The sequence below is a fragment of the Mangifera indica genome, chromosome 7 (assembly GCF_011075055.1).
Source record: "Mangifera indica cultivar Alphonso chromosome 7, CATAS_Mindica_2.1, whole genome shotgun sequence".
NCBI classification, from domain to species: Eukaryota; Viridiplantae; Streptophyta; class Magnoliopsida; order Sapindales; family Anacardiaceae; genus Mangifera; species Mangifera indica.
The window spans coordinates 837,373-858,728 of record NC_058143.1 but is presented as its reverse complement, the minus strand read 5'-3'; the positions used below and the strand labels follow the sequence as shown (position 1 = coordinate 858,728).

At 31.7% G+C, this 21,356-nt stretch overlaps 2 protein-coding genes and 2 long non-coding RNA genes across 7 annotated transcripts; all 4 read left to right on the top strand.

Moving 5' to 3' along the window:
* The first annotated feature begins 5,242 nt into the window (after positions 1-5,242).
* Positions 5,243-9,905, top strand: LOC123220633. 4 transcript variants are annotated; one of them, XM_044643175.1, is made up of 8 exons: positions 5,243-5,364; positions 6,050-6,255; positions 6,601-6,670; positions 7,278-7,437; positions 7,905-7,986; positions 8,526-8,742; positions 8,968-9,032; positions 9,154-9,604. In XM_044643175.1, exons 2-8 carry the CDS (start codon positions 6,163-6,165, stop codon positions 9,406-9,408), a joined length of 942 nt encoding a protein of 313 aa, XP_044499110.1. In that variant the 5' UTR covers positions 5,243-5,364; positions 6,050-6,162; the 3' UTR covers positions 9,409-9,604. The 4 variants fall into 4 exon arrangements, with proteins under 4 accessions (XP_044499110.1, XP_044499109.1, XP_044499108.1 ...); XM_044643174.1 differs by lacking the exon at positions 5,243-5,364 and adding an exon at positions 9,606-9,905 and having other exon boundaries at positions 5,949-6,255; positions 9,154-9,420; XM_044643173.1 differs by lacking the exon at positions 5,243-5,364 and having other exon boundaries at positions 5,949-6,255.
* Positions 9,906-11,814: 1,909 nt separating this feature from the next.
* On the top strand, positions 11,815-15,866 carry LOC123220654 (mitogen-activated protein kinase homolog D5-like). The gene is made up of 3 exons (XM_044643216.1): positions 11,815-12,119; positions 12,805-12,938; positions 15,059-15,866. The coding sequence occupies exons 1-3, from the start codon at positions 11,884-11,886 to the stop codon at positions 15,085-15,087; spliced, it is 399 nt and encodes a 132-aa protein (XP_044499151.1). The 5' UTR covers positions 11,815-11,883; the 3' UTR covers positions 15,088-15,866.
* LOC123220686 lies at positions 12,127-12,748 on the top strand. The gene is made up of 2 exons (XR_006503129.1): positions 12,127-12,425; positions 12,539-12,748. It is a non-coding gene; the product is annotated as an uncharacterized LOC123220686 (long non-coding RNA).
* Positions 15,867-18,080: 2,214 nt separating the features above from the next.
* Positions 18,081-20,919, top strand: LOC123220677. The gene is made up of 2 exons (XR_006503119.1): positions 18,081-18,426; positions 20,361-20,919. It is a non-coding gene; the product is annotated as an uncharacterized LOC123220677 (long non-coding RNA).
* The last annotated feature ends 437 nt before the right edge of the window (positions 20,920-21,356 follow it).

Here is a 21,356-nt window from a genome sequence, read left to right as displayed (position 1 = left end):
ATGCACACATATTTTATGTGTGTGTGCGTGCCCATACAAATCTAAGAACAAAATTGCTATAAAGAATTTTGCTACAGTTATCCAAATATTTCTTAGATTCTAAATTGGATATGAAGAATAGTGTACCATATTAGTTACACTAGTGAACACAATTGTTCTAGACTTTGTCGAGATTTTGAGACGCTAAAGAGGAGAGGAGTTCACGTTGTCAATACGCTGATCAAATCGAATAGATCATTAAAGAGCTAATGAGTCAGAGATGAGTTCGTCGAGATTTCAAGATGAGAGAGACGATCAAGAGGTTGACACTGGAGATTGTGAAGAGTTGAAATGTCAGAGACGGTAAGGAGTTAAGACGCCAGAGGTGGAGAATAATCATTGATGGCTGGGACGAAGAGGAGATGGTTAGGTTAATATGTAAATTGCAAAGTAAATTGGAAAGGATTTAAGTTCTCTTTTATTTTTAACATATGAAATGTGTTTCTTTTTCTATAAATGCTTTTCATATTTCTTTTAAATTATCAATACGGCCTGAAATGATTCGTATTGGTTTTGGGTCGTTTTGATTTCTGAAATATTTCAAAAGCACAGAGATTGTATTTTTACAGCTGTTTCATGTATTTTTACAGCTGTGTCAAATGTTTCATTGGGATTAGATTGTATTTCTGAAATATTTCAAAACCATTGTACCCTTTTATCAAATGTTTCATGTATTTTTACCGTTGTGTCAATTTCATGCTCTATTTTTCTTGGTTTTGCAAGTGATTTGGCTATAGGATTTGAAAGTTAAGCACACAAACAACAACACGGCTACAAAAATAGATAAAATATGAAGAGTTTTGAAGAATAAACCACTTGATCATTGCTTCATTAACTTGGGCTTAATTGTGACACTATGGCATTTTAAACTTATTGTGATGATAAGAGGAATGTGAAGCTAGTAAGGCAGAAATGTAGGCAAAAGAAATCTGCTGAGGCAGCTTGTGATTGTTTTGATAGTGTCAGTGATAAAACATTTTCAAATAGATAAAAATTGTTGTAAATTTTAAGATCTTTGTGATGTTGACAAAGCTTATGTATTTTCAACAAGATTAAAAGATGCCCAAAAAAAAATTTAAAATCTCATCTCTTAAACTTGTGGAGATCAAGAAGTGTTCTATGCTTGTATATTTTACCAAAAAACGCATGTTGGATATGATAATCTCAAGTTCTTACTAGATCACTAAACAGTTTTAAAACCTTAAGTAATTTCTTAATACAAATATTCTTAAAGTTGCACTTTTTATGGTTGTTTGTATCGTTTTAACTCAAATATTGATATTTGTTCTTTGCTAATTGATAGTTTGGAGAAAGAAATAAAAAGGAAGTCAAAATGGCTTCAACAGGATATATGACAAGAATTTTTCTAAATAAACTGGATGAGATTAAAGGACTTGACTCACCTACTATTTTTTTGTTCATAAAATTATAAGTTGTAACTCTATTTGTTGTATCAACTTTTTTTTACTCGTTCTTTTAACTCTATCAATTTCATATTTAATTTCCTTCTTTTGCAGATGATCTAGGCATAGAGTCGGAAAATTTAAGTTCACTAACACCAAACAACTAGTGACTTGGAGAAAATCTAAAAACAGTTAAAGCCACAAACCACTGTATCATTGCTTCACAGACTTTTCATCATGTCACCATGTCAAAAAATGTACATACCAAAGAAGGTATTTTAGAGCATATTGTTTCATTGCAAGCTAGTATAATGCACTATAGCAATTGTCCTTGTTTTACAAAAGTCTTGCAAAAACATCAACATTACTTTGATCCATATGATCACCTGAAAAATGAAATGACGAGGCACACCTATACCATGTAAGGATGATAAAATGATTAAAAAATATTAACTAGGGCACCAGTGAATGAAATTTTCCATAACATATGTTTGATATTGCACATTTTTAGGGGTATTAAAGATTTAAACCATGTAGTAGAATAACGAAACAACGATAATCAAATACCTAATACATGAAGACATATTTATAACATGCCAAGATAATAAGTGGATATACAGGTTTTTTAAATATTAATTGATGAAAAAGAAATCAACCAAAAAGGGAAATAGCTAACTCATGAATTAAAAGTCTACGTTGAAAAATAACACCAACTCTTGGTAAGGCTTAACAAAAACTCCCCATGTTTATTTACTGCAACATATGATAATAATCTTTACCCAAATTGTAATTACTTTCAAATCATAGCCATCGGTGCAAGACACTCCATCCATCAGACTATGTAAATATCAAGAAGCGTAAATATCAAACAAATAGTCAGAGTGGTTAAAAAGACTAAGAAATAATGTTTATGATGATGAGGTTATGTCTTATCTAATCGATTATATGACACATGATTAGGTCATTCTTCTTTAAGCTAAGACAAGAAATATCAAATCTTGAAGCACTAAAGTAACTTACATAGTGCCTATGTTAAAATATATTTGAATATATTATGGGTATTTTCCTTTTCTCTATTTTGAATATTTTGTTTCCGACCACAAAGTTCTGTTTCCAGCTAGAGTCAATCTTGGGTTTCCTTCTTTTTCCGACAACCAATATCTCCCGCAGTGCCTCTGTGACTTGTGCCCTTCGGTTGGAGAAATTCGTGAGTATGTACAATAGCCTTGATTTCTTTTGTTTGTTGGATTTGTTTACTGCCTTGGAGAGATTGGTTTTCCCTTTATTTTTTGGAATTGTTTTGGGCCTTGGGGATTGGGTAGCATCGACTTTCCATTGGGTTGCTTGGATTACGTGATATGGTTTGAATTGAGTTATTTATTAACTTTTTGTAATAAACTTTTTGGATTGGGCCACTCCTTTAGCTTTGGATCATTGTCCATCATTGTGAGCTCTGCATATTGGATTATTGAATTGAGTTGGGTTTGCATTGTTGCCTTGAGTCCGACTTAAATCCATTTTGAGATGTTCAAATTAAATTTAAGTTAGTAGAAGATATCATTGGAAAGGTACTAACAAGTTGAATAAAGTTATTGACAAGATAAATAGTATTATTAATAAAACAAAATAAATAATATCGCTGAAGAAGGATTCAAAATAAACTATTGAACTAAAACTTCAATTTGAATTTGCATCTAATTACATCAAATATCAATTTGATTTGAGTTGGTTCAATTCATATTTATCCCTAATTGGAGTAATGTTATCCTTTAACATTTATTTAAGATGTTTTTTATTATCAATGATCAATTTTTTTATAGTGTTACTTTCTACTTTTATTTAATTTTTCAATAATCGAATTCTTAAATTTAAAAGGAAAGAAAGGTCATGACAACATGTTTTTTTCTTCTCTGAATTCTTTTTGGATCCTCCCCTTCTTCTTTTATCCTCATTATAGTCAAGCTTTCCCACAAGATGCCACGCACCCGCTCCAAATTTGATAGTTCTTGCTACTCCACTCCTTTGCTGTCATGTGTGTTTGTTGTCCCAAGTGATCCCTTTCTTCTCTTTATTGTTTTGCATTTGGTGTCTTATATTGCAGGAATTGTAAGCATAGACCTTAATTAACAGTATCCCCATCAAAAGAAACAATTTGAAGTACACAATAATATTTGATTGAGGAATAAAAAGCAGAAGAAGAAAATATGCAGATTTTAAAGGATGAGATTGTAAAAATCCTTTTTACTTTTCTCTTATGTGTAATGTTTCTTGATATACGAAAAAACTAGATAAACCCATGAGAAAATTTGAAATTTTCTTTGAAACAGATGAAACATGCATGATGTGTTTTGAGAGCATAATAACTCAATAATGCAGTAACTTGGGCGAATATTCTCACAAATTTGAGATTTTTGTATAACAATTCTCCACATTTTAAATCTCCCAAAAATATCAACATTCCTTTTATCCACATGATCACCAGAAAAAAGAACCATGTAAAGATGATAAAACATTAAAAAAAACAAAAAATAGCTACAACAAATGTTTTCTTACGATCAACAACATATGATAATAATTTTTACCCAAATTATAATTACTTTCAAATCTTAGCCATTGGTACAATACACTCAATCCATAAGGTCATGCAAGTATCAACAAGCCTAAATATCAAACAAATTGGAATATTCGTATTTCACTATGATATTTCTTATACAAATGCATGATATAGTTCAATTGGTCAACTAGAAAAAAGGCTTAAGATGACATACACAAACAAGAAATAGTTGCAAGATGGTTTGCACCTCTGTTATTGTTAGTGATTGGAATAAACAAAAGAAAAAGTATTCAAGAAGAACACCAATAAATTTTTGAAAAGAAAAATTAACATTGTCATTGAATGTACCATATTAGAAAACAAGTGAAAATGAAGAGAAAATAAAAATAATGAGAGTAATTGAAAAGACTAAAAAATAATATTTAAGATGATTAAATTGTCTCTTATCTAATAGATTATATAATACATGATTGAATCATTCTTCTTTAAACTAAGATAACAAATATCAAATCTTGAAGTATTTATACAGATACCATATGTTAAAATATATTTTGAATATGTATAGGATATTTTCCTATATTTAGAATATTTTTCTATTGTTGGTTTTTTTCATTCTCTAGTTACGAAAACATTTTTTCCTACGCCGTCAATGATAGGGCATTCCGTTAACAAAAAGGGCAATTTAGTCAATTGAGTTGGCTTGTTTAATCTGAAATAACGCATAAAAAATTCGTTTATATAAATGAAATTCTCAGACGGACTAAATGTAGGCGGCTGAGGATTTAACGCAATCACCTTGGCGCTGACACGTGGAACATTTGAAAAACGAACGTCGTCATTTTTGTCTCGTTTCGGCAAATTAAGTGACCATTTTTTAATGCTTCATGGCGTGGCATCATGGCTAATGGACATGTGTCGTTCAGTGGAAAAGCAGCTGAGGAAAAAACAAAATTGGTGGCTCTTTTGCGGCATCAGAGTAATAAATGCACCACAATTAAATTGTAATCAACGGGTGAAATAATTTTTCCAGCAATCAACGGCTATGGACTTGTTTACAATGAAACAGCCAATAGAAATTCGACACATGGAGGGTCGTTACGTAATTTTACCCATACTTAATAAAAATTTGCATTTAAAATAAAAAATTTTTTGGTTTGAGGACGAATCAATGTGCAGCACGTGCCCACCAAGTTTGAAACGCAATATGAAGAAAGGCAATCAGAGTCTCTTCATTTTTGCCTCTCCATTGGCCTCTGATCTGAGCGAGTATCCTCTGCAAATTTGAGTCAGTCGAATGTAAAAATCGGCGAACGGTTAACGGTGACGGTGAAAATGACGATGGCAGCACCTCATTGAACGTTTTAAACGGTAAGCGAAGTCGTTGTAACCTCAAAGATAACGACATAAGCGATTCTTTTTCCGCTAAATCTAGACGGTTTTCTACCTCTCTTTCTAACTAAAAATTTGGCCGACAGTTTGGTAACGAGTGAGAGTTTAAATTTTTCATCTCCTATAGTAGGGTTAGATTCGAGCCGAGCCAGCTCAAGCTCGAGCTCGGCTCGGCTCGGCTCGGTTCGAGCCCGAAACGAGCCAGGCTCTACTCGGCTCGATCGAGCTAGAGCTGGCTCGAGTTGGCTCGGTTGATTTTTTTTTAAAATTTTTTATACAAAACGACGTCGTTTTGATTTATATATATACAAAACGATATCGTTTTGATATAAAAAACGAATCGAGCCGAGCCGTAAACGAGTTAAACTCGAGCCGAGCCGAGGTCAGCTCGAGCCGAGCTCGAGCCGATCATAAAAGAACCGAGCCGAACCTGAACTGGCTGCGAGCCGAGAATCCAGCTTATCCTATAGGTGTGCATTACACTTAGGCTAAAATTTGGGTGGCAAGAGTTGTTTCCCTTTTGGAAGGGAGTGTGTTTACAAAAAAGACCTCACAGTTTTCTAGGAATGACCTATTTAAAACCCCTCAAAGTTATAATATCTTTCAAATCTCGCCTTGTTTCACTCATCTCCTACTTGACCCCCTGGGTCTGGCTGTACCGCAGTTGAAAGCTTGTCATCAGTTGAGAGTTCGAAACCCAATTACAGACACAAAACAATAATCAGAAACAGAAGGAAAAACTGAAATTTCAAAACATTTTCGTTTTCTGAAACGAAAATGATGGCAAAATGCTATTTTCAATCTACTGACACCACCCTCTTAAAGAGCCTCGATGGGCTTCGCCACCTCGCAGAAACGCGCCGTTTCAAGGTAAACCCACTTCCCAATTGAATTTCTTGGGGAAACTTTTAATTATCTTCCTTCCCAATGACTGGATGCAATAGTTTATGCAGTTTTTTTTTAATTTTTTGTGTGAAATATTTGATAAATTGGCTGCTTAAACATTACAGTTATAATTTTTTCGAAGTTTCTGATATATATATCAAGAAGCAAGCTTTGGCTTTTAACTGGAAAATGTAGTTAGAATTAAGCCAAATTTCAGAGGGTGTTGGACGCAATTTTTGAAATAAGTTGTTGTTTTCAATAATTGATGTAAATATCATTGTTTTCATTGGCGTGTGGGTACTTGTGTTGTTTGTGGTGTTGTTTGTGCAGGCGTGGTTCTTGGATCAATTTGGGGTCCTTCATGATGGCAAACAACCTTATCCTGGTTCAATTCCTACATGTATGTATTCGTATGTGAGTTTTAGCATTTGAGTGTTCTTGTTTTTGGCTGATATATATTAGAAAGAGTAATGCCACTGCATATATAAATAGGTGTGATGATCATGCAGTAGTGACATATCAATGTGTATTAGCTTCATTGTTATGTTTCATCCGATCACATCACATTAGTTTTAATAAATTACTTTGATCCTGATGTTTGTATTTTTGGCACTATGGATGGTGAAGAGTAATGCTACTTATAGACCTTTTGTAAAAACTTGTCCATTCACGTGGATGAACAATCATGTAGTAGGGGCACATTGAACTTGTTAAGCCTTTTTTTTAAGCCAAGCATGTTATTTCACATCAATTTGTAGTAGAGCTGGTATATATAGTTATATTTTGTATGAATGTTGATAATAGTTCAATAGTTTAAATTCTTGGGTTGTATTTTATTAGGTGGTGATAGTAATAGAGCTTAATTGCTTTTGGTTGTGTGTTTGGTAATAAGCTTTGGATGAGTATGTGACGTGGTAATGGTTAGCATAAGATTTTTTGGTTAGATATCTTGACTATATAATGATATGACAATGTATTGTTTTTGAATTTCTCTTTTTGGGTGACAGTAGAAAAGATAGCAACCACTGGTGCAAAAATGGTGATCATAAGTAACTCTTCAAGGCGTGCTTCAACCACGGTGGAAAAGATGAAGAGTCTTGGATTTGATACTTCTCTTTTTGCAGGCGCTATCACTAGTGGAGAATTAACACATCAGTACTTACAAAGGTTGGGTATTGCATCTTCTAACATTAAAGATTAAGAAATCATTTACTCTCAAAATGAATTAATATTTTGTATTGTTTAACTCTTGTTCTGAATTTAATACCCATATTCTTTCAACATGTGTATTGTTTTTGTGTCAACTCTTAATTCATTGTATTCATTTCATTTCTCTTAGCATGTACTTTTAATCAGCCTCCCCGATGGTTCAATTGCCGTGCTATTTTGAATGGTGAAACTATAGTTAGTGATTCATCTATTCCATGACCAGCGCTTTTCAAAAGGCCATATTTCTTCTCTTAACTTTTCACATAGATTCTACCATGTTATCTTGTTGCCCTTTTATGTGTTTCTAATTATTATTTTTTTCATTTCTCACTAAAGTGTTATATCAACATATTGTTTTTTTTTTATACATTGTTTAGAGTTATATGGTACATCTTATTTTTTTTCATGGATTATACTATAAATAGGAGAGATGATGCTTGGTTTGCAGCACTTGGAAGGTCTTGCATTCACATGACTTGGAGTGACCGGGGTGCTATATCCCTTGAGGTATGCTGAGTAAAGTTCAATAGCTATTTGTTTGTTCTAATTCTCTTGGTGTTTCAGTTAAATCCAACAACATGTTACTATCTAGAATTTTTTCTTTCTTTGTTTGATCGATGTAAGGTACCTGAAAATTAAAAAAAAAAAAAGCCTGAGAAGCATTTTTTTTAAGAAAGTTTTTTACCAGAAATCCTTGTCTCAAGAATGAACCATTTTCAAATTGTTTTAATTGTCAGTCATCAGAGGCTTGAAACTCTCACTCTTCAGGGCAAAATAAAAACATTCCCTTTTGGGAAATGGGTAAAGTCACAACCTAGTTGTCAAGAATGTGCTTCAAATTTTGAGTGTCTAAACATATTTAGATGCTTTACTCATTTATCATAAAAAAAAATCATTGTCGCATTGTAATAAGGACTCTCCTTTTTTTATTTAGTTCATTCAAAGTGAGCAAGATTTCTGACTTTTGGGTTGCTGAGGTTTTTTGTATAACCGCTTAATAGTCAATTTGATATTCTCATACATATCTTAAGCATTTCTTGCTGCAGGGGCTCGGCCTTCAAGTCGTAGAGAATGTAGAAGAAGCTGAGTTTATTTTGGCCCATGGTACTGAAGCTTTGGGGCTCCCTTCTGGAGAGGCACGTCCTACTAGTCTTGAGGATCTCGAAAAAATATTGGTGCTTTGTGCAGCTAAGAAAATTCCAATGATTGTAGCTAATCCAGATTATGTGACTGTTGAGGCTAGGGCTCTGCGTGTTATGCCCGGTAAATTCCATTCTCTTTTGTACACAACAACATTGTGAAAGGAAAATACCTTGCTCTGTGATGGCAACTTTGACTCTGTTGTAAACATTTTTATACTAGTTGCTGGTAATTCTGTTCACGTTCTGGCCTGTTGCACAGAATCTGGAATTTCTCTATATATGAATTGCAGATTTTGGAATTTTGTTGCTATACCATTTTAGATGTAAATTTTGTTGATCCTTCCAGGTACTTTGGCATCAAAATATGAAAAGCTAGGAGGTGAAGTGAGATGGATGGGCAAGCCAGATAAGGTCACTTGATCTCTTTGTCTTGTTCTAATTAGTAAAATTGTTTAGTTACTTATCTTTTTTATGTATATCATCATACATGTGGAGTTGACTTTGCTTTTACACCTTTCCAATAATTCATCAGATAATATATATATTGGCGATGAACATGGTTGGCGTTGATGCTAGCAACTCCATTGCTGTGGGCGATTCCCTTCACCATGATATTAAGGGAGCCAATGCAGCTGGAATCCAGTCGGTATTTACCACTGGAGGAATCCATGCAAATGAACTTGGACTAAACAGTTTCGGAGAAGTTGCAGATTTATCTTCTGTCCAAACTCTTTCATCAAAATATGATGCATATCCATCATACATGTTACCAGCATTCGTATGGTAAAATCTTATGAAGGTAAGTACGGTCCTAGTCACCATGTTTCTGATCTTTCTTGTCAGTAGTAAATATCAGTTGATGTCAACCATAATTTCCAGGTTTTGTCGACTCTTGAAGTCTTATTTTCATTTTTAACTTTACCTATTCAACTTTGAGACAATGCTTAAAATCGTTGCTATATCTCAATCGTTATTTGTGTTCAGGTATGCATGACCAAATTCTTGTTCTAACGATGTAAAATTTTCTGTAATCAAAGAGTACTGGTACTTGAAAGCATTGTGAGACAAAAACTCTGAATGGAGTTCAAGATCACTGGTATTCCGGCCAACCTTTCTTTTACCTTTAAATGGTAACATCTTGATTCAGTTTCCATAACCCAGATAATATTTTGGTGTACTCTTCATGGCTTTCCTTCAATATTGGATGACAAGAAACCAAATGTTTAAACTTGAATAGTACTAGGGTTGATAACAATAAAAAAGACAGAATTTGATTTAAATTAAGCTCGAACAAGGGTTAATTTGATATCGGCTCGAATTTATAAAGGGACAAGTTGAATTTTCTTAATTTGACTCAATTTGATTTGTAAAATTCAAGTTTAAACTTGGTTTAGATGCAATTTAACTTTGAATTTGATTTTTCTTCATTTGAAGTCAAATATTTAAATTAATTTGAATTTAATTTGTTTATGAAAATTAGAGCAATCCTTGACTCAATCTCTAATCAAGCTCAATCTATTTGAGTGATAACTTTGCTCATTTGATGCGAATTACAAGTTGAAATTGAGTCAATTGAGATCGCATCCATTTCTAATAATAATCTTTTTTAAGTATTATTTAAATAATAAAAATAATTTATAATAGCAATGTCAAGATATATCTAATTATCAATTTTTTTAAAATTAAAGAGGTCAAATTTTTTATTAGAGAAATTAAACTTTCAATATTATTAAAGGGACTAAATTTTTATTATTCCTTAAAAGTATCAAACAAATCATATTATTTTCAAAATAAAACAAAATATACCATGTTAATTATATTTATTTAATATCTTTAATAAAAAATATTAAAAATTAGATTTACTTTATAAGAAAATTTAAAATTTGATTCTTTCAATAAGAAAATCTAAAAATATAAATTTTACAATATAAAAAAATAAAATATGTTACCTTTCATAGAAAAAATAATAATTCAAATTTTCTAGAAATGTTTTTAGAACTAGATTGGATATCGACCTAGTGAAAGGGGTGATTTGATTCAATTGATTATCAGATCGGTTAATCAGTGATCAAATCGGTTAATTGTCAAAAAATAATAAAAAAATTTTATGTACAATTTATTATTAAATATATAATTTAATATTAAAATAAATTTAGTTTAATAGTATATATTCAAATATAATAAATAAGGTTTTGGTTTAAGTTTTTATAATGAATGTTAAAAAAAAAAATTAAATTTTTATATTGACCAAATAAAACCCGATTTTATAGATAGTCCAATAGGTTTAGTTAACAATTGATGGTTTAATCAATTTGGTGAAACGATCTAATTCGGTTTTTTAAACTATACTAAACTAAATAGATAATTAAATAAATATTTATTAATTTATCATATTATAAATTTTAATGACATATTAACAAGTCCATTCGTACTGTTTTAATATTTTAGATAAATTTTATTGTTAGCTGAGAAAAAAACCCTAATTAATTTGATATTTCATTCATTTTATTTTCAATTCTATGAATATATTCTTGAAATTTAATGTGCTGGACATAATATTTTTTTTTATAAAATCTTAAATAATTATATAAGCAAAAGTTTAAAAAATAATTTATACTACGTAAATTATTGTTATTTATTTTAAATTTTAATTAATAAATGAAAAATGTGATATCCATGCATTCATAAAAACTCTCTCAACTTACCTCTGCTAGCATGAGTAGATTCAAATTAAATTTACTCATTTAACCTAGTAGTTTGATTTGAATAAACTAAATTTAAATTAAAACAATTTTAGTTTATCAAATTTGAAATTGATATCATTGAATCTTTTTATTTTTTAATAAATCTTTTATTTTTTTGATATTATCATTTGTTAATTCGAATAAATTGAATTTGAATTAATTATTTTAAATTCAATAAAAGAATAATATATATTTTTAGTATAAAATTTAGATAGATAAATAATTAAATAATTTTAAATTAAAAATAAAATAATATCTATCATATAATAATACATTATCTATCAATTAAAATTATATATTAAAAATATATACACCTAGTATTTCCTTTATAAATTTGAGTAAGTCTTTGTTTAATCTCCTATTTGTAGGCATGGCTCACAACAAGAAGGAAGGGACAAAACGCAGCGTTTTGTTCTAGGAGCATTAATTATTATTTAACATAAACGAGATTGCCATACATCTCCCCTGACCCGAAAAAACACAAAATTCACATAAACGAAAAAAAAAACAACGTCGAAATGGAGGGAGGAGGTGCCGCGGCCCAGCAGGACGACACGGAGATGGAAGAGGCGCCATCAGACCCTCAGCAGCCACCGACGGCTCCTCAGGCGGCGGGTATCGAGAACATCCCGGCGACGTTGAGTCATGGGGGACGATTTATTGAGGACAACATATTTGGGAACATATTTGAAGTGACGGCGAAGTATAGGCCGCCTATTATGCCCATCGGGAAGGGCGCATACGGCATCGTTTGGTACTCTCTCACTAATTCCCTTGTCTCAGTCAGTCTCAATGTTGTTAAAGAGTCTTTTTTTAGCGCGTGGGTTTGTTTTGTTTGGATGTGTTTTGATTCATGTGTGTGAGTTTTATGTGGATTTTGATGATTTGTGAAGGTCGTGTTGTGGGGTTTTTATTTGGTAGTGAAATCTTATATTTTCATGTTGGTGGGTGTAGATTTTTTATTAAGGTATTTGGAGATGTTACATGCTGAAGATAAGTTAAATGTGTGGCTATTTGCTTCAATATAAGCTAAGATGAAGAAAAAAAATATTTTTAAAAGGTAAAATGTTGTCAAAACTGAACTTTTATGTAGCAGCTTTTTAAAACAAGTAGTTTGATGGATTTTTTTTTTTTTTGGGTAAGTAGTTTGATGGAAGTTAAGCTTCTGTGTAGGGGAATTTGTGGCCATTTCGTCAAAGAGAAATGAAAAAGGCTATGAAGATTGAATTTGTAGAGTAGATCAAGGAGTTCAGCTAGTTAGAATGGATAATATTTTGGTGAAAGGGCTGTTTTTTAGTGTGTCTGCGTGCATTTATTTTTGTTTATGGATGGTATGTTTTCTGAGTTTTATATGTGATGAGGGAGTTTGGAGTGTTTTCCTTCTCTTTTTTCTTTTCATTGGGAAATGTATTGAGTAATTTCTATTGGGTGTTTATTAGTTCGGCGTTGAATTCGGAGACAAATGAACATCTGGCAATAAAGAAGATAGCAAATGCATTCAATAATAAGATTGATGCAAAGAGGACTCTTCGTGAGATCAAGTTGCTTCGACACATGGATCATGAAAACGTCAGTGAGTGATAATCGCTGATTCGTATATATATATATTTTGTGGCTTCACTTATAAGAAGCAACATATTAGATGAATGGTATTTTGATTTTATTTTTCTGTTAAGAAGTTAAATGCCAGTCAACTTGTTTTTGTTTTAAGATTACAATATTGCAAAGCTTGTGTGGTTGAGATGGCTAGCTGTTTTGTAGGTTGCATGGACATGTGCTTATATTTTTATTTTCCCAATATGTGAAATTGATAATATTTGTGGTTATTTTTCTTATTAAAAATGAAAGGATAATATTTGCATGATCACATGTACGTATAGCTAATTGTACAGGAATTTATTGAACTTCTGATAGCCATCAATTTTGGAAAAAATATTTAACTGGTTGGATTATGTTGTTAAGTGGTCATGGAGATCTGTTAATTGTTAGGAACTATGTGATTAAAACATTGTGTGGGCAGGAGATTGAACATCTAGTTTTGTTAGAAGCACTCCAGGTTTAATTTATGGAGGAGCATTACTGGTGGGTAGGAGGCTTTTGTAGATGAGATATCTTTTATGATGAAAGATGGGAGAAGATTTATTTGCTATGGTATCTTTTGAGAAGAGAAGTCTTTGTCGGCTAATTTTGCATATTTGTGCTCCTTGTTGATGGTCATTAGAGCTTCTTAGTTGTTTATATTTATGTATTGTTTGTGGAAATGGGAATGATCATGTACTACTGTGTGATTATTGAGTGCTGATTAGGGTTGAACTTATTTTTGAAAGTGTGCAAAATATCAAGAGAGTTGTGGCATCTTTAACTCTCTCATTGTGATAGGTAAGTTACATGTGATTGGGTTGGTTGTTACATTGACTGATGTTCTATATCAGTGCAATATTGTACCTTCATGGGTGTTAATCTTACACTGTTGTATTAGTCAGAAGCAGAATGTGATTGCTAGATCCATTATGGAAGCTGATTACCATGCTATGGCTTAAAAGGGTCTTGCAGTTGCTACAAGGTTTTGCTATAATAAAATCCTTGAATTCTAAGAGGCATTGAACATAGAATTTGAAATCATGGTAGACATTTTTAGTATCCCTTGGAAATTATGGATTAGATTGGTGAATATAGAGGATGTATTAGTGCTAAATTTGTTTGTAAGGGTTTCACTTGCTTCTTAGGGGCTATTTTATCAATATAGAAGGTCTTAAATTTGGGCTTATGACCAAGAGTTTCAATCTCCTTTTTCTTTTCCTCTTTTTTTTCAAAAGATTTTTTCCTCCATGCATCACTACCTTGGATCATACTTGTCTAGTGCTATTCGTGCACTATTAATGGGAAAAAGTTTGGTCATTTGCTTTTTTAGGCATATGGCATATTGACATATATGATTTTAAATTTTCTCCTTCATAGAATATTGAAGAGTTCTTTTAGTAGTTGGATCGGAAATGTTTTTGAGTAAATAGATAGGCTAGTTGTTTTTTATTGGCGCTTTCTTGCTTGATGTGGACTTCACAGTGGACCAGAATAAAATGACTAGTGAAGGAGAAAGTCATCCACTCATTATATCAAGATTCACGTAAGAAGTTCAGCTTATGACATTTTTGCATTAGCTTGTCATCAATAACTTTCTATGGTGGTAAGACATTTCCTAACTTTGATAATAAATTCTTGTACATTTTTTAGATCTTTGGAATAATGACAAGTTCATGTATTTTCTATAGAAATTGTGAGAGTAAAAATCTCCTAAATCACATCTCACAAACTTTGGAGATCAGGAGGTATTCTGTCAAAATAATTTACCAGAAAAGACTTGCTAGATCTAATAAGTTCTAGTCCTTATCAAATTAACTAAATGGTCTCACATCCTTTAAGTTCTTAATTGGACTGCTCTCAGAGTCACATTATTTTCTATTGGTTTGCCTATTTGTAACACAAATATTGATAATTGTCTCTTTTTACTGAACAACTTGTTGAAATAAAGAAAAGGAAAGATAGGACAAGAAATCTCTTGAAAAAAATAGATGAGATTAAAGAACATTACATTGCTTTAGAAATTTGTAAGTTGCAATTGTACTTTTGTATCATTTGTTTCATGTATTTTTACAGTTGTGTTAATTTCATGTTTTATTTTTCTTGTTTTTGTAGGTGATTTGGCAGCGGAGTTTGAAAGTTAAGTACACAAACAGCAACACAGCTATAGAAATGGAGAAAATATTAAGAATTTTGAAGAATAAACTATTAGATCATCTGCTTCACAACCTTGGGTCTCATCATGCCGCTATGGCATCATAAACTTATTGTAATGATAAGAGGAATGTGAAGCTGGCAGGGCAACAATGTAAGCAAAGGAAATCTACTGAAGCAGCATGTGATCAGTTCTGAAAGTGGTAAGACATTTCCAAATGGATAAAAATTCTTATAAATATTAAGATCTTTGTGATGATGACAAAGCTTATGTCTTTTCAACAGGATTAAAGAAAGCCAAAAAAAAAAAAAACCTCAAAAAATTTAAGTTCACTAACACGAAACAGCTAGTGACTTGGAGAAAATCTAAAAAGGGTTAATGCCACAAACCACTAGATCATTGCTTCACAGATTTGGGGCTTCATCATGTCACCATGTCAAAAAATGCAGTGGCAGGGTGTTACAGACCTGGATTTCTGTTTTGGAGCTGCTCTTCACTGCTGCTGGATTAGTGGTATCATGATGTTTGCTTGAGATTTTAATGTGTTTAGGGATGAAATAGATGCTGAAGATGTGGTGCTGCGTTGGCTCTTCCTTGCTGCTGCACTCCTGTTACTGGACTAGTACTGGAAAAGAAATCTGGAATTTACGTATTATAGTTACTGTTGTATTGAATGATAAATGTACTTAAATATCTTAACAATATTTGTAAACTGATACTTGTATTGAAAAGATTTTCCAGAATTACAATAAAAGTACAATTGGTCCATCTTGCCTTTATTTGCATTGGAATTAACATAAATTCAAGAAACACCAAAAACTTAAATAAACAGACTAATCCTCTAGCTTTCAAAAGATTGGAGCTCTCCCTCTTCTTCCTTCTCAACAGTTTTCTTCTTTGAATTCTTTTTGGATCCTTTCCTTCTCCTTTTATCCTCATTACAGTCAAGCCTTCTGATAGATTGTCATGTTCCCTTCCCAAATTTGGGGGTCATTTACTGTCATGTGTGTTTGTTGTCCCAAGTAATCCTTACTCCTCTTGATTGTATTGCATTTGGTGTCTAATCTTGCAGAAATTGTAAACATAGGCCCTAACAGTCTCCCTATCAAAGGAAAATTGAAAATTTCTTTGAAGTAGATGAAGCATGCATGATATGTTTAGGGAAAATAATAACTCAACAAAGCAGTAACCTAGGTGAAAATACTCTCACTTTTGCAACTCATACATATATAGCATATTTTGTTGAACCTCTCCAAACCGTTTATGTATAGATTATATAACACATGGTTGATAGTGATTTTCTAATAGAGAGGCAAGAGAAAATTCGCTAGACCTTAAAAACCTCTCTAAACCATTTTGTTGATTCAATTTGGTAAATAAACACCCTCAATTTTTTTTATTTTAATTTTTATTTAAGAATTTCATTAGACTATTTCAAATTGAGTTAGAGGTTGATTTTTAAATAACTATCTAAGATTTTCTTAATATTAGGGATTGATTCATTAGTGTTAAAATGTTAATTATTCTAATATAATATTTATATCAAGATTATTTAATGTTATGTGATAGAGTTTCCGTTTGAGTTCGGCTTTTTTTTGTTTTATTGTTTAAGATTCGAACCTATCCTAATCCATGGGCCTATAATTAAAATAAGGATGAATTTGCCATAATATAAAACCATATTTATTAAATTTTAATCCCCTTATAGTTGTTGGATTTACAATTTTGTGTGCATTAATTATCTTTAAAAAAAATACAGGATATTTGAATGATCTTGAGCCTCTAAAAATAACTTCAAACAACAAAATATTCCCAATTTTGAAAATAAACCTAAATAATTTTAAATAATTTGTGCAGATGACCCTGACTATGCTTGAGACTCTCCTTATAAATCATTCATGTATTATTAAAGAAATAGTTTTGTTGATTCAAGTAACGATGCAGTTCTTTTTTAATTTATTACTTAAATAGGTGACTCAAATTTATATTTATAGTTCGAGTTCATTATTCATTTATAAACAATATTGTTTTATTTATTATTATCATTTTATCAATAAATCATAAATTTAAATTATGAATTTTAATTATAAATTCAAGTTACTAATTTGAACTTGAATTAAACATTTTTTATTTGAATCAAATTTAAATTATCCTTAACTATATTTGGGTCTTTTTATTATAGATTTAAGTGTTTCGACAACTTTTGATGGCCTAAACAAAGTTGATGATATAACTAACAACAAGTACAATTTAAACTAACTTCAAATCATCTTTTTTTCTCCGTTTTTTCCTTTGTTTTGATGATCTACAATTACACTTTTTGTTTGGTTATATTTTACAGGTAATTAATAGGTTGTATGAATAAGTTATTACATATAATTATGGGGATCAATCATAATTGACTATACTATTTTTTAATATTTTGTTCAACTTTGATGTAATGACTATAATACCCTTGTACATAAGCTTCCCTTCCAATTTCTAGAACAATAAAATTACGAGGATTTAAAATGAGAACCAAATTGGGTATAAACAATGATATGTTATTATGTTAATTTTATGATTTTAAATTAAAAATAAAATAATATTTAATCACATATTGATATATCATTATTAGATACTAAACATTATTCTTTCTAGAATTAGTTCAATATAACATGTTTAGATACTTTATAATTTTAATTTTGATTTCCGTAACTTATTTATATAAATTAATTTAATAATATATGATTAAATAATTTTAAAATGAAAAAAAAAAAAGTAAACAATCGCATTACATCCACATGCTTAGAGAAAATTTGGTAGGAAAAGGAAAATTATAGATTTTATATTAACGGCAAGAGATAGAGGGTATATAAATAATTTTATTCTAAAATTTTTTGAATAATGAAAAAATACAAATATTAATGGATTGATATTAATTATTATATATTTAAATAATTTTTAATTTAAAAAAAAAAAGCACTTTTATACCAATTTAATTTCAATCGACTCTTACTTGTAGCCATAGTCCATGGATCTCTGCTTACTTGAAAAACACAAAATTCACATAAGCGAAAACAAAAAGAAAAAACAATAGCAACGTCGAAATGGCGGGAGGAGGAGGTGCTGCGGCCCAGCAGGCAGACACGGAGATGGCAGAGGCGCCATCGGACCCTCAGCAGCCACCGGCGGCTGCTCAGGCGGCGGGGATCGAGAACATCCCGGCTGCGTTGAGCCATGGGGGATAATTTATTCAGTACAACATATTTGGGAAGATATTTGAAGTGACGGCAAAGTATAAGCCACCTATTCTGCCCATCGGAAAGGGTGCATACGGCATCGTTTGGTACTCTCGCACTGACTCACTTGTCTCAGTCCGTCTCAGTGTTGTTAAAGAGTCTTTTTTTAGCACCTGGGTTGTTTTTGTTCCGATGTGTCTTGATTTATGAATGTGAGTTTTATGTGGATTTTGATGGTTTGTGAAGGTTGTGTTGTGGGGTTTTTATTATGCGGTGAAATTTTATATTTTTATGTTGGTGGGTGTAGATTTCTTATTAAGGTATTTGGAGCTGTTACATGTTGAACATAAGTTAAATGTGTGGCTATTTTCTTCAATATAAACTAAGAAGAAGAAAGATTATTTTAAAAGGTAAAAAATTATCAAAACTGATGTTTTTTGTGTATTAGCTTTTAGAAACAAGTAGTTCGATGGAAGTTACACTTCTGTTTATAGGAATTTGTAGCCATTTCTTTGAAGAGAACTGAGCAATATGGAGATTGAATTTGTAGAGTGGATAAAGGAGTGCTGCTTGTTGGAATTGCAAATCTTTTGGTGATAGTTAGGCTGTTTTAAGTGAGTGAGTGTGCATGTAGTTCTGTTTGTGGATGGCATGTTTTCTGGTTCTTTATGGATTTGAGTTTTATATGTAATGAGGTTGTTTGGAGTGTTTCCTTTTCTTTTTTCTTTTCGTTGGGAAATGTATTGAGTAATTTCTATTGGTTGTTTATTGGTTCGGCGTTGAATTCAGACACAAATGAGTAAGTGCATTTGATAATAAGATTGATACAAAAAGGACTCTTCGTGAGATCAAGTTGCGTCGACACATAGATCATGAAAATGTCATTGAGTGATAATTGCTGATTTCTTTTTTTTTTTTTTTTTAGTGGCTTCAGTTATAAGAGGCAACATATTGGATGAATGGTGTTTTGATTTTATTTTTCTGTTATGGAGTCAAATGCCAGTGGACTTGTTTTTGTTTCAACATTACAATATTGTAAAGCTTGTATAGTTGAGTTGGTTAGCGGTCTTGTAGGTCGCATGGACATGTGCTTATATTTTTATTTGCCCAAGATGTGAAATTGACAATATTTGTGTTTAATTTTTTTTAAATAAAAATGAAACGATAGTATTTGCATGATCATATGTACATATGGCTAATTGTATAGGAATTTGGTGAACATCTGTAAGCCACTAATTTGAGAAAAGTATTTAACTGGGTGGATTATGTTGGTAAGTGGTTATGGAGATCTGTTCTTGAGAGAGAGCATTTTTAGGAACTATGTATTTAAAAATATAGTGTAGGCAGAAGAGATTCGACTTATAGTTTTGTTAGAAGCACTCAAGGGTTAGTTTATGGAGTGAAATTACTGGTGGTTAGGAGGCTTTTGTAGAAGAGATATCTTTTATTATGAAACATGGGAGAAGGTTGATTTACCATGGTATCTTTTGAGAATAGAAGTCTTTGACTTCTAATTTTGCATATTTGTGCACATTGTTGATGGTTGTTCAAGCTTCTTAGTTGTTTATATTTTTGTTTTGTTTCAATATTGAAAATTAAAAGAAAGTTAGGTCCAATGGCATTATTTCAAAAATGACCCCAAAGTTATAATTTTTTTAAACCCCACCTTGTTTCTGATACAAACCTTAGGAACAAACCTTAAGAGAACCACACCTCAAAAGCTAATTGTTGAGATGAGAGAGGCCAAAGTCATATAAACCTCACACTGATTATCCATACTTTCCAATGTGGGATCCAAGTCTTATACCTTGCACTTAAGATCCTAACATACCACCAATGTGCCATAACATTGTGAAAGGAAAATAGCTTACTCTGTACTGGAAGCTTTCACTTCACTCTTACATTTTTATACCTGTTGCCGGTGTTTCCATTCACATTCTGGCTTACTGCACAGAACCTGGAATTTCTTTATATTTAAATTGCAGATTTTGGAATTTTGTTGTTCTACCTTTTAAAATTTAAATTTTGTCAATCCTTCCAGGTACTTTGGCATCAAAATATGAAAAGCTTGGAGGTGAAGTGACATTGATGGACAAACTTGATAAGGTCACTCGATCTCTTAGTCTTATTCTAATTAGTAAAATTGTTCACTTATATTTTTTTTATGTATATCATCAGTACATGTGCAGTTGACTTTGCTTTTACACCTTTCTAATATTTCATAAGATAATATATAAATCAGTGATAAACACGGTCGGTGTTGCTACTAGCAACTCCATTGCTGTGGGTGATTCCCTTTACCATGATATTAAGGGAGCCAATGCAGCTGGAATCCAGTCAGTATTTACCATTGGAGGAATCCATGCAAATGAACTTGGACTAGGCAGTCTCAGAGGAGTTGCGGATTTATCTTCTATCCAAAACTCTTTTATCAAAATATGATGCGTATCCATCATGTGTTGCCGACATTCATATGGTAAAATCTTATCAAGGTAAGTACGGATTTAGTCACTATATTTCCGAACTTGCTTGTCTGTAGTAAATATAGTTGATATGGACCTATATCTAAAACTCAGTAATGAAGGATAGAATCTGAAACATTTCCAACGTGTCTGCCATATGAGGAAGATTTATAGAAGTTGTTTAACTGGTCTGCCAACATCGTATTGACATGCTGATAAATGTCTCTAATATAAGAAAGAAGCAATTAGGAACCCACACCAATAAATTATTTCTTGATACGCTGTCTTTAACCTTAGCTTCATGAGGTCCCCTTTCTGGAAAAAGGTCTCTCATATTGGTTGAATTCAGATTGATCAACAAACCCACAAACAAATTGCCTTATTTGTCTCCCTATCAAAAGAAACAATTTGAAGAAGTACACGACAATACTTGATTGAGAAATAAAAGGCAGAAGAAAATCTGCAAATTTTAAAGAATGAGATTGCAAAAACCCTTTTTACTTTTCTCTTATGTGTCTAATGCTTCTTGATATATGAAAAATGACCATAGAAAGCACTTTTCTTGAGTTGACCTA